General features: G+C 46.0%; 1 protein-coding gene across 2 annotated transcripts in view; it reads right to left on the bottom strand.

Annotated features, from left to right (window-relative positions):
* The window catches only part of RFX4 (regulatory factor X4), a 163,485-nt gene that overhangs the window by 33,714 nt on the left and 116,787 nt on the right, over window positions 1–12,984 (bottom strand). For both annotated transcript variants that reach the window (XM_068560654.1, XM_068560655.1), the window contains 5 exons: window positions 11,340–11,440; window positions 9,267–9,325; window positions 5,158–5,302; window positions 778–872; window positions 240–357 (listed from right to left, as the gene is read on the bottom strand). In XM_068560654.1, the coding sequence (XP_068416755.1) occupies window positions 240–357; window positions 778–872; window positions 5,158–5,302; window positions 9,267–9,325; window positions 11,340–11,440 (518 nt within the window). The remainder of the gene's footprint in view (window positions 1–239; window positions 358–777; window positions 873–5,157; window positions 5,303–9,266; window positions 9,326–11,339; window positions 11,441–12,984) is intronic.

Raw genomic sequence — 12,984 nt, 5'->3', positions numbered from 1 at the left:
TTATCTGTGTGCAAGCCTCTCATTTTCAGATATGTATACTTCTCCTTTAGCATGCAATGCCATCTTTCTCCCTGAAAGTCCTAACAATATCGTGTCCCCCCAGAACAGAGAATGTTTCCGGGTGATGTCCTCGTGGTCTCAGAGACAGCAAGACCATGCCTGACTCCGGAGAGATGGCCTTGGTACATGGAGCCCGGAGAAGAAGTGTTTGGATGTGGGGAGGGCTGGGGTGGCCTTACCGAAGCTGGGGGCACTGTGCAAGGTCATGTCCCGGATCACCCTTGTGCCAAAACAGGACCACATCAAGAGGAACTGCTGGGCCACCTTCTTCAGGGACCCTTGCCTCTTGGCAGCCACCTACAAGAGAGTGAACGGCTGTATGAGTGGTTGATTTGACCTTCATTTATTACTGTCTCTTATTAAAATGACAGGAAGGCTTCGGGTCTCTAAGTTCAATGTTATAGACTTTTTATTTTTAACAGCGAAAATACACTTTAAGAAATGAAATCTTATGTCGAGACTCAACACGTACAACCGCTAAGAGAGATGCTGACCTGGTTGAACCAGGGGAGGGAGACTCAGAGTCCTGCCCCGTGACGCACCCCTCCCCACCTCCTGAGGGGGGCCCAGGCCTCTCCTTGTATCCCCCTAGGGCTCCAAGGCTGCTGAGGAAACACTCAGCTAGCTCATTGTGGGGCTCTGTATTACCCAAGTGCCATCAAGGCGAGTGATGGGCTGCCATACCCGGGCCTGCACCTTCCGCTTCAGCTTACCAACCTTCACAACACACCGGTCCACCATGGTGTCCAGCCACTCGATGTAGGACTCGATGGGAGACTGCTCCTCCAGGAGATGGTCGAACTCCTGATACACTGTCAAACAGAGGAGACCCCACACACCATGCAGTTGTGTTTAAACACACACAGGTGTTCAAAGAGCAAAGGAATACAACTGAATAAAATAAAAAACTCCAAAGTCTTAGCAGGGCATTCAAGGATTTAGAGAATACACCCCAACTTACCTTTCCAGGCTCATCTTCCATGCCTGCGAACACTTTAAGCCCTGGCCACCCCGGGTTACTTGCCATTCCTGCTTTTCTCAGGCAGTTCCCTCTGCGTAGACTGTTTAGTCTGTCATGAAACAGCTGAAATGATCCTCCGATGAAATCCTATTTACCCTCCCATGCCCCTTGCCGGCAGAACTGATCACTCTCCCTCTGTACTTTCACAGCACTTTACTATTTGCATTCTACCTTCACTATATCACTAAGAACACTGTTATAGTTAGGCGTGTGCATGGGTGTGTCCCCCTGCCACTTCTTTGCCTGATAGCTATATTAGCTGGCACATTACCCGTGATATAGCTCTTATCTAGTATGCACTTGCTTGCATGACAGGGGAGATGCGCTGCTGCCCTCTTGCTCTCTGCCCCGTGGTAAGGCACATTTGACCATTCAAATGTTTCTGAACCACAACCATATTGGACAAGCAGCCTAACCAGCCTCTCAGTGCTTGACACGTAGTAGATGCTTAATAAACATTTGTGTAAAGGAAACAATCACTGTGCCCTCAAGTTTCCATATTGGTCAAAGGAGGATCGTCATATCACTTTACAGCCTGTCTTCAGGTACAAGTCAAATAATTGAATATAGAAGGACTCTAATCAGTGAAGCACTGCAGAAAGTAGAAACATTGCTGTGGTGATCTCCAATCCGAAACATCTCTTCTTATTACATTTCTTTGTGTTTTTGTATGTGAAGCTCAATAAACCAAACCACAATTCAGGATTCACATGTTCCTACAGTTTTCATTTGTCTGAGCAGCTTTTGTTGTCCCATTTTCCAGGACTGGCCAATCTGCTCTATTTTACTTAATTGATAACTGCTGCAAGAGGTCAGCTTCCAGGACCCGAAATCATATACTTTAGAATGTGAAAGGACTTTAAAAAACCCATTTAGTTCATCTGTCTCATTTTATAGATGAGGAAGCTATGTCTTAGAGATCAGATGACCCCCTCAGAGTCAGAGGGTGAGGTGGTGGCAGAGCAGGAACTGGAACCCAGTCTCTGACTTTCTCTCTGGTGTTCCTTCACTCTTCACGGCACTGCCTGTGCGTCTGAGCCACTGTGCTTCAATCCGCGATGATAATGATCGAGATGGCAATCAAAGTGCTAACTGCCAACATTTACTGAGTGCTTGCCGCATGCCAGGCACTCTCCTAAAATGTTTTCTACGGACACACTCTGACCTTAGACTACCCCTAGAATGTGAATGTCATGAGGCCAGGACCTAGAACAGTGCCTGGTACATAGTAGTTGCTCAAATGTTTGTTGAAAGGATGACCGGCCCACGGAGGTAGGTACTATTATTACCCACCCCACCCCAGCCTTTTGACAAATGAGGCAAAAGAGGCACACAGAGATGAGTGACTTTCACAGCTGGTTAATGGCAGAGGCAAGTTTCAAACACAGCCTGATTCAAGTGCTTGCCTCCCAACCTCTTCTCTACACTAGCTCTACACTGTGTACCATGTATGTGGCACACATTGTCCCATTTAATCCTTTTGCATTATCCCCATTTTACAGATTTGGAAGCCAAGGTCACAGCGCACCAGAGCCAGGGTTTGAATCAAGGTCTGTCGGGCATCCCAACCGCATGTTCTTACCACAGCACCACTTAAGACTCATTCTAATCATCATGCTCAAGTCCCAATGTGTACTTTTTAATTTAAGGTAAGCCAGGCATCCCCAGCCAGCATCTACATCATGGATGTGATGGTAACCCCCTAAAGCAAGAATCTGCAGACTTGCCAATTGGTTGTAAGGAAAGGAGGGTGCAGCACACAGTTGCCCCTAGTCCTATTCAAACTGACCTTTGGTCCAGCTCATTGTGTTCAGGGACTTACTTCCCAGCTGTCTGGAAGCAGCAAGGATGACACCCGTGTGCCAGGCCATCTGCCTTCAGGCTTCCTCAATCCCCCTCATCCTGGCACTGCATCACATAGTATGTCCTCTTTGGTAAAACACAACCATTTGGAAATTACTTGTTCAACTTCTGATTTGTCATTAGCTCTAAGCTCCATGTGGGAAGGGCAGTGTCCATCTTATTCACTGCTCTTTGCTCAGCGTCTAACACAGTGCTAGACCCAGGACAGGCATTCACTAAGTACCAGGTGGGTTGCACTGAACCTCATTATGACTCCCTTCCTCTAGAAGAATACAATCACAGATTTAAAGGACAACATTCTGTTCCCAGCCTAAGAAAGCTAGAAGAGAAAGCCCCAAAAGGTTCTTTCTTGGAGAAGCAGCAGTGACCTTCGTGCTGCTCCAGCAAAGGCTCAGAGCCTGGTCCCTAAAACAAGCAATGGTGATTGTATTTTTCCTTATGAGTCTGGGTCACATTTTCTTCCCCCCATGAAAGGTGCTGAGGGGAGAAGAGAGCTGAGTCTAATGCTGCTAGAAGTGGTTAGCAGAACCAGGAAGTTGGATCATTCCGGGATTCCACCCATCTATTTGGTCCTCCACAAACATTGCTGGCCCCTGCCTCTACCCCTGGCCCTGTGTGAGGCCTTGGGGACATGGCCATCAGGAGTATAGCTAGCACTGTTAGAGTGCTCTTAGCCATGCTTTCCATTGCCTTCCAGAAGGAAAAACAGAACAGGAAGCATGATTGTAAGCACTTGGAAAGATCCTGGAACCTCTAAAGCTTGCCCACATCTCGTTATTTTTGTCTCCTCTGGCATGCACTAGTGCATGGCGGTGACACCAAAACTAGACCTGGGTTCCAGGTCTAGCTCTGCTACCTTGGGAAAGGTTCACCACCTCTCTGGGGCTCAGTTTTCTCATCTGTAATATGGGGGTGATAAGTGAATCTTCCCCAAAGGGTTGATGTGGAGATTGAGATCATGACACAGGACATGGCATAAACTAGGAACTCTATCAGCTGAATTATTATTTGTGACAATCTCTAAAATTCTTAACAGGGGGAAGCAGGCCGGAGGCTGTTGCACAGTAAGAATAAGAGCCTGAGAGGAGCTCTGGGGTCGCCAGGAAAGAAGAAGCCCCAGGGAAGGTCCACGTGATCCAATGCTTCAGCTGCTCCATTTGTTTTTGAAAAGAGGTCTCTAATAGGAACATCTTAGAGAACTCTGTTTATAAACATGACATGCTTAGGCTGGATGAAGAAAGTTTTCCTTCAGGGCAACAGTGTTGAGGGGGTGTAGTGGAAACCTAAGGGGCTTGGGGCTCTCAGAAGAGTAGGCCCCTCTTCTCAGGGTGGAGGAGGGGACAGCCACTCTGCAGCTTCCTGAATGTCACTATTAGGGCCTTGGGCCTCACCCCATCCAGAAGGCACAGCTGCTGCCATATCCGCCCCCCCCACATCCAGCACAGCCTCAGCACCAAGCTTTCCAAGAGCTGATGGGGGGGGGGGGCAGACTCACCCTCTGTCCTCATGCTCCCTTACCCCGAGGCACAAGAAGGGAAGGCTGAGCAAAATAAGGAAGGAGCCAACAGACCCTGGTGCAGGGGATTCCCTGGGCAGAGGCTGTGAGGGGCTGTTGAGGAACAGCACTAAGAATGGTGGTGTTCTCTGGTCCTCCATGTCCTCTGCCGCTAAGAGCAACCCGACCACATCAGGATAATACCTGGAGCGGTACTCTAGCCATCTTTATCCACAGAAGTGAATCACCTTCCATCCCCTTCTCAAACATCTACTACGATTGAGAGGTTCACCTGCCAGTAAATAGGTGGGCTGACTCCCGTGACCCTCCACAGAAAAGAAGGCAGCATTTCCAGCTGCCTCCAGGCTGACATAATGACATACACTGAGAGAGGCAGCAAGCTTTTGTCCTCATTTGTTGATGCCACCTAGGGAACAGCACCTGGCATCGAGGGTCACGGGTGGGGGCCTTTTGCCTGACACTGTGTGCTGCCCAATGCCCCAGCACCCATTTTCTCCAGCAAGGTTGACCCATGTCCTTGCAAATCAGCTAGCCCCTCCATCTAGGCCTAGCCATTTAACAGGAACAAGAGAGGGGATGGGATCCCAGGGAGAAGGACAGGGTGGGAATGCCACCTAATTATGTACCAAGATACTCTTTCTTTTTTTCTTTCTTTTTAAACAAATAAAAAGACACACGCCCTGGTAGAGCATCTTACACTGGATTATGAGCTTCCGGTGCTCATCTCGAGTGTCTTCCATGGTGTAAAGGGTTTGCTTGGTGATGCTGTTGAGGTCCACGTTCCTCCAGTCTTCCAGCATTTGGAATGTGATGTCTGCACTGTGGATCACTGTTCGAGATGCCTGGAATCCAATCCAATCAACTCATTAGCTCATGGGTTGTTAGGTTAAAACCCCTTCCTTTATTTCCTTTTAGTTCTTTTTAATGAATCTGCTTATGGTACTTTGCAAAGTACTTTGAAATTCAAGAAAACTCAGATGATGAGTCTATAACTCAGAAGATCCGTATACCATTTTCTCTGTGGCTCTCTCCTCACATCTCTCTTTATAAGAAACTACCCCATGGTGGCCTAGGCCAGACCAAACCTGCTGTTCCCAGCCCCTTTGGTCTTGACCCCGTGGAACAATGGGATGAAGCCCAGAGATCTGTCAGCCTCCTGATGTGAGCTTGTGGGCGAGAGCTCTGTGTTTAATAACCCGTGTCTCGAGCGTGTGAGAAGCAACAGGCTCAGATCTAGGAAGGGTCCTGCTACCCTTGGGCCTATGATAGATTCAACCCCAGAAATTTTACAAGGTGTATTTTTCATCTAAGTGCATTCTGAAGCAGTTTATGGTCTAGCTTTCTGCTTTTGCTTTTTGGTTTTTATGTAACTACAATAATTAAAACAAATATGAATAATTGAGATGGAAGAAAAGGAAATTATACCTTACAACTCAGTGGTCTTTAATGTGGTCTGTGTGAATGTGAGAGTGTGTGAGTGTGTGTGTGTGTGTGTGTATGTGTGTGTGTGTGTGTGTGTGTGTGTTTAATCTGGGGCTTCCTCAGCAACCCTCACAGTAGAACTTAAATTGGTAAGCTGGAACAATACTCGGAACAACAATACTTGGAACTACCAAGTTGTAACAATACTGATAAAAGCAAAGAAAAACACTTCCAGAATCATTTCCTTTACTTGCATGTTTTCAAAAATGTCTTTAATAAAACAAAACAAGATTTCAAAGACACATGGACATTATAAGTCACCTAATGCTTATGAATTTCCAATCAAATGTAAATACTGACAACCCTTTTACATGTAGACTGTCCGAGCACAGGTAAAATAAAATCTTACTTAAATCATTGTAGAACTCTTTGCACAACACAGAGGCCTAGAATATACGAATATATGAAAAGTGAGTTGGGTTGGTTTCTAATGATAACTGAATGTGAAGGTCTAGGATTCTGGATTCAAATATACTTAGTTCAAATCCTGACCTTGCTACTGACCAGCTGATTGATTGGGGGTAGGCAAGCAGATTAACCTCAGTTTCCTGATCTATAAAATGGAGATGTAATAGTACCTATCTCTTCAGGATGGCCACTGTTGAAGACCCCTTGGGATAATGCTTGCAAGGTGCATAATTCAGGGAGTAAGAGCTCAATAAATGAGGCTCCTGCCATGCAGGTCGATTCTCTTTGTTGTGATCGCTCTGACACCCCAGGACCTTTGCACAGGGTGCTCCTGCTGCTGGAATGTTCTCCTCTCACCCTGCCCCGGCCACCCTGCCATCATGTGTGCTCCAAATTAAATGGAGTACCCATGGAGAGGGCTTCTCTAACCACACTATCTAAATAGGATCTAAAATGCCCTGTTATTCTCTATTTCCATTCTCTTTCCTTCATAACGCTTATCACTTTTCATTATTTTTTGTTGGGCAAGTAAGTACCACTAAGCATAAGTGTCTCGCACACAGTAGGCACTCAAAAGATTTTGTGGGATGAATGGCTGAGATATGAATGCCAAGTTGCTTGCTCAGTGTATCCAAAAGGGCCTGAAGAGTTGGCTCTTGGGTTTAAGTATCTGAGGGTGAGTTTTTGGCTGGATGTTGTTTAGTCTGACTTGCCTTGTGTGTGTTCAGGAAAGCTTGCTAGGATATTAGCTAAAATGTTCCATGGTGTTTCATTCCCAGCACTAACCCTAGTCCTTTGGCTGATCCAGAAATGTGTCTGATAGCTGTCCAGTGAAGATGGAAAGGTAGCAATTGCTGATTAAATTACTCACTGTCTATGTGAGAAGTGGCAATTGTGTGTGTGCGCATGCACGTGAGCATGCAGGTGGTTGCAGGCATGGGTGTGGATGCTTTTACCTACATGGTACATTAAAGGGTCAAAGGCCTTTCTAAACTTCCTAAATGTCTAGTTTTAACTATGTCCTAAAACCATATCTACTTCCCTGATATGACCCAAGACCGGCTCTTCCAAGCTGCGAAGAAGAACCAGACGGCATGCACCCTCGGAAACAAGGCAGTCTTTCCTTTTTTTTTTTTTTTTTTTAGAAGAATATCTCAAATCAATTTATTTTATATACACATTAAAATCTTTTATATTTAATAAATGTGTAAGATACAAAGACAAAAATGACAACTCCCAAGACCTAATACTCATGACGAATATGAGTTTCCCTGACCCAGAATTTACCATCATTAAGGTCTGGAAATATTTGCTTCCATCTAATTGCTGTTTTTGTTATTGTAAAATTATTATTGTTTTTGTTTTAAAAAGATACACATATTTATGCAATTGAAATTTAATAGAAAAAATTAAACAAGAAATTTTTTATCTTTATGTGTAGATACTATGTTTAGTGATATTAATAGAACCCTCAGGCTTGTGTTGAGTCCCTCCTAAAACCTTTTGATGGACAGAGGTAGGATCTGAAAACTAACCCTGGCAGTGTTTCTTTATTTTGTTACTATTCATTTTATTTCCTGAATCCCATTAATCTGTGAGGCTCTGCCCTACCCCAGAACAGTGCCCAGGTGTGGCCTGTGAAACAGTACAAACGTGGAAGGTTTCCCTCTGTGTCATTTATGCCAGGGGCAGGGGTGGAACAGTGAGGTGTGTGTGGGGGTAGGTGGGGGTAGTTTTACACTGTCTGGTTCCTGGCCTGGAGCCTTCCTTCAGGCCACTCTAGCTAGAGACCCCTCCCCCTCCCACCTTGACCTTGAGTAACCAACACCAACCCAGAACCAACAATATAAGGGAGAGGTTACAAACCCGAACACATAAACAAGGCAGGCAGGTGAAGTGCATGAGTGAGGTGGGCCAAGTGTAAGAGAAAGCGGAGGTGATGAGAGGACCCTGCCTGCTGGAGAAAAGCTCCACCATCCAGCTGGTTATTGCCCTGGGGAAATTAGCTCTGGGGTTGCCAGCTCGTACAATTTTTCTACAGAAAATTTGGGTGTTTAGTTGTCATCTCCTAGTTTCAACTGTTAGTGACTAAGTAAAAAAAAATTTTTGAACATATGCCAATCAAACAAAAATAACCCCACACATCTGCGGGGCCAGATTTGACCTGCAGCCACCAGTTTGTCCCCTGGGCTTTAAGGTCATTAATATTTTAATGAATGTTAATGGCCTGCCTTAACAGACTTAGATTCCCTTCCTTAAGGTTCAAAATTAACAGAAATGAAAAACTATGCCATCAGTTAGAACTACAGAGCTATAGCGGGATCTTCCACTTTTTACTGTACGTATATACTTTCATTAATTAAAAAAATTTTTTAATAGTAAGCACATGTCACTTTTGTGCTAAAAAGAACAGAAACCTGGGGAAAAAACAAAATTGGGGTGATTTTGCACCCTCCAGGCTACATGTGGCAATGGCTGGAGACATTCTTGACTGTCGCAACCAAAGTGGTACTTGGGGGTGGGTGGTCTTACTGGCATCTAGTGGGTAGAGGCCAGGGATACTACTAAGCATCTACAATACACAAAACAACTCCCCACAACAAAGAATTACCCAGCCCAAAAAGGCAACAGTGGCTGAGAAACCCCGATGTACTTAAGCAAAACACAAAACTTGTGGACCTAGAATATATGAAAGGTTAATGGGGAAATGATGTCAGAAATTATTTTGTATGTTAGTTGAAACTATTTAGTGATCGGCTAGTGTTTCATTTCCTTACCTGTAGAAATTTAAGATAATGGTGAGAGTGTACTATTAAACAACCACACCCTGACAGATCCTCTCCAGAGTTACTGAGGATTTGCCCCTCATTTGCAATGACTTAGCAGTAGTTAGAACACATAACACAGGACAGCTACCTGGCAAAGGTGATTTAGTGATGTTTGCCGTCTCAGAATTTGGGAAAATCTTCTCGACACTGCAAGAAGAAAAGAGTGAGTATGAAATATTTTATGCTTTATGGTCCGACCTTGGATTTTCCCCAGGCCGATTTCAAAAAGTAGCTTCCTTGTTTGCCTAACTTTGTCACTGTCCAACCCTATTTTCTGCACCCACTGGCAAAACCCTGCATCTGCTTCTTTGTTCTCCCATGTGGACAACTATTTCCTAAGACGGCGATATTTGGGGTACATATTTCAAAGTTGCCCACACTCCACACTGGCAGGTGTGAGAAATTGTGGCGTCAATCAACCGTGAGTAAAAGCAATTATTTACTTGTCTTTCATTTCGCTAATTGCAAGCTCAATCACTTCTCCCCATAAATAATTGCAGGAATCAAGTGGAAGCTTTGAAGAAGGCCCTTTAAAAAGTAGTATATCTACTAGGAAACCTTGATTGAGCAGGGTTGCTTCTAGGATAGAACCCTGGGCGGCACCTTGAATGTGGCTTTGCATTCATAATCTGTCGTTTTCATCCAACAGTCTCCACGACCTATTTGTATGGATGATCCTGGGTCCTATGCTGACATAATAGGCCGATGCTTTGAAGTGGGGTGATCTTATATGTGTAGATTTCGAAGCAGACAAGCCATGTGCCAGCCCAAGGTCTTCATCCTTACAGAGTCCTTTGGAGAGGTGTGTGTCTCCACTCCTTGCACATTCTCGAAGTGCACCCCCAAGGATCCCTGGGGAGAGTGGGCGCCTCCAGGCTCCCATAGGTGGCAGGTCCAACAAACCTCCTGGCTTCAGACTTTCAACAGGTTTGCTTTGCCAGCATAATTAAAATGGGCACGGGGCATTCTTCTCATTAATTTCTGAACTGGTCAAGAAACAATCAGAAATTTCCCTGGGATTATTCTAATTTGTACTCAGAACCAGCTTGGTTGGAAAAATAGGGCATGGGGTGGAGGAATGGGGGGGCAGGCGGAGTCGGGGGACAGATGAACTTCTAATTTTCCAGGCTGATCAATCGTTAATCCTTCTCCTTAATTACTTTTTCTTTAACTTTGTGATGTGGAATTTAGTGCTCATGAAAAGAAAAGAACTGAGAGCCGTGAAATAAAGCAGGCTTTATCAATAGGTGATGGGCACGGCAGGCGGCCTCAAAGCACGTCTGAAAGGGCCCCCTTTGCCTGTGGAGAGAGGGTAATTTGATCTCCTTCATTTTCCTTGCTGGCACTTATTTCGGGCAAGAATGGCCAGCTGTATTCAAATGGGGCTTTAAGAAACATATATCTTAAAACTTTATTTTGCTTAAAATCATTTCACCTTGGCTTAATAGCACGTGAGACTTCCCACAAGTAAAGACACATCGAGACAGAGAAATAGGACCAGTTTTCTCAGGCAAAATGAATGCTGGGGAATGAGTGGTGATACTCAGCAGAGAAAAGATTCAGAGTCCGAATCCCCCATGAGAAATATTAATTTTGCTTTCTCATTAGGCAGAGAATTAAATATGTGAAGCCCTGAAGCTCTTTTCTGTCTTCTATTACCCCCACTTTGCGGACAGGAGCTTCGGGGAAATCTCCATTTTAGGGTCAGATAGGCGTGAGTTTGACTCCTGGCCCCTAATTACCATCTGTGTGGCTGTGTGGCTTTGGCGAAGTTTCTTTGCCTCTCGGCGCTTCACCTGTAGAAGAGGGATACTGTTTCCTACATTGCAGAGATGGGTGAGGATTAAATGGGATAAGGAGTGTGGTGGTGACAGCAGAAACTTTGGCGTCAAACAGACCTAGGGGCCAATCCTGCCTCTGCTGCTTATTTCCTCTCTAAGCCTGTTTCATTTTCTGTAAAGGAGAGGTGTGCCACCCATCATAAACATTTTGTGAGGATTAACTAAGTTAACGCATGGAAAGTGCTAAGTATGATAGCTGGTGCTTTGTAGGCATCAGTAAATTCTTAGCTATTACTATTATTTTATTAACGACCTATGTAAAATATCTGGCACTAAAATGTTGCCCTCCCTTCCCCTCTGCTCCCAAACTTCATACTTACATTCAAACTTGATGTTTCGTAAATTTTCTGGGAGGTCATGGAGAGCCACTTTTAGCCACTCATCCAGCTGTTTGGCAAACTTTCGGATCACCTGAGTTAAGCTAGAAAGAGAAATGACACATGCTAAGTGCCTCGTGGGTTGCCCAGTCCTCCCCACAGGCCCCTACAGAGTCTTATTTCCTCTGATGGTGTTTTGACTGCAACCATTAGGTGCCACTGAAAGCAGCAACCTCAGGGACAGGGCCGGCAGCCCAAGCCCTGTGGAGAGCTGGTGGGTCTGAGAAGGGCGTGGACAGAACGTGCTCTGGTGCCCACGCTGGCCGACGAGGGAGACACAGCATACGCAGGTGTGGGGAAGAGCCCACTGTAATGCTTGGCAGCATCCAGAACCCTGTCTGCGAGTAGGACACCATCCTTCGTGTTTTTGAAGAGGCTTGTGGGAGGGGTGATGACGGTGGACAGTGGGCCTGAGAGCACCGTTTGCAACTGGCCTCTCCTCCTCATGCTGCCGGGTCCTGTTGGAGCTCCCCAGGCGGGCAGGAACCCCATCTGCAGTGTACCGCCACGCTTGCCCACCCAGCCGGGACTCAGGCTTACTAAAATGTTTGCCTCTTGGCAGGAACTGGGAAGCAACAGTACATTTTTAAACTGACAGACAACCCTGACACAGACCTGGAAGCCATGTCAGATTTGGAAAGTCAAGGACTGTTTGGGGGCAGGAGATGGGGGGCGGTGGCTAGAGGGGTGAAGGGTTGAGAGGGCAGTCGGTTGCAATATGAGATGGGAATTTGGAGTCGAGGAGACATTGAGCACCATTTTCAGGCTCTCACCATCAAAATCATCTGCTCATCACCACAGGTCCGGTGTCCTCCATGAGGTCCTCCTTAGTCATGCTGGCCATAAGGACCTCTCCCCACCCTCACCATCCTTGCCTTCCACCAACACCGCCTACCCTGCTCTCATTCAGTCTCCCTCGGATTCTCCCCCTAGCTGAGCAGTCCTAACTGTGTTCCTCTGCTCACTCACTCTTTCCTTTTCCATGTCTTACTACAACCTTCTCCGTCCTCCTCACACTTCCAAACCCCCACCTCCCCCCTCTCCACCAGCAGGTGGCATCACCTCCTACTTCTCAGGGAAAATACCCCAAAAGAAGTCAGCCTTCCTGACAGAATCAAGGAGCCAGCCCCATCTCTTCCCCTCCTGCCTTCTCAGGAACCTTCCATTGCTGACTGCTCCCTCTACTGCATATTCACCTTTCCCTCTCTCTCGATCATTCCTCTTGTCATATTAACGTGTTGAAAAATGTCTCACCTTAAAAACAAAAGACCCTCTTCTTTCCTCACTCTGTCTCCTCAAGCTACTACCCTCTTTCTTCCACTTCACAGACATACTTCTTCAGAGTTGTCTAGACTCTCCGTCTCCTCTTCACCTCCCATTCATTCCTCACCTCACTCCTGTCCCTCCGCCTACAAAGCTCCCACCCAGGCAGCAACCTCGATCCATGACACAAACCCACAGACTCATTTTGGTCCTCACATTGCTTGACATCTGGCAGCATTCGGCTCTGTGAGCCCTTCCTCCTTTTGGAAACGTTTGCTTCCCTTGGCATTTGTGACCCCTCCATCTTCTGGCTACTTCTCCCCAG

This window comes from Eschrichtius robustus, chromosome 13, assembly GCF_028021215.1.
Source record: "Eschrichtius robustus isolate mEscRob2 chromosome 13, mEscRob2.pri, whole genome shotgun sequence".
Classification (NCBI taxonomy): domain Eukaryota; kingdom Metazoa; phylum Chordata; class Mammalia; order Artiodactyla; family Eschrichtiidae; genus Eschrichtius; species Eschrichtius robustus.
This window is presented reverse-complemented; position numbering and strand designations above follow the sequence as displayed.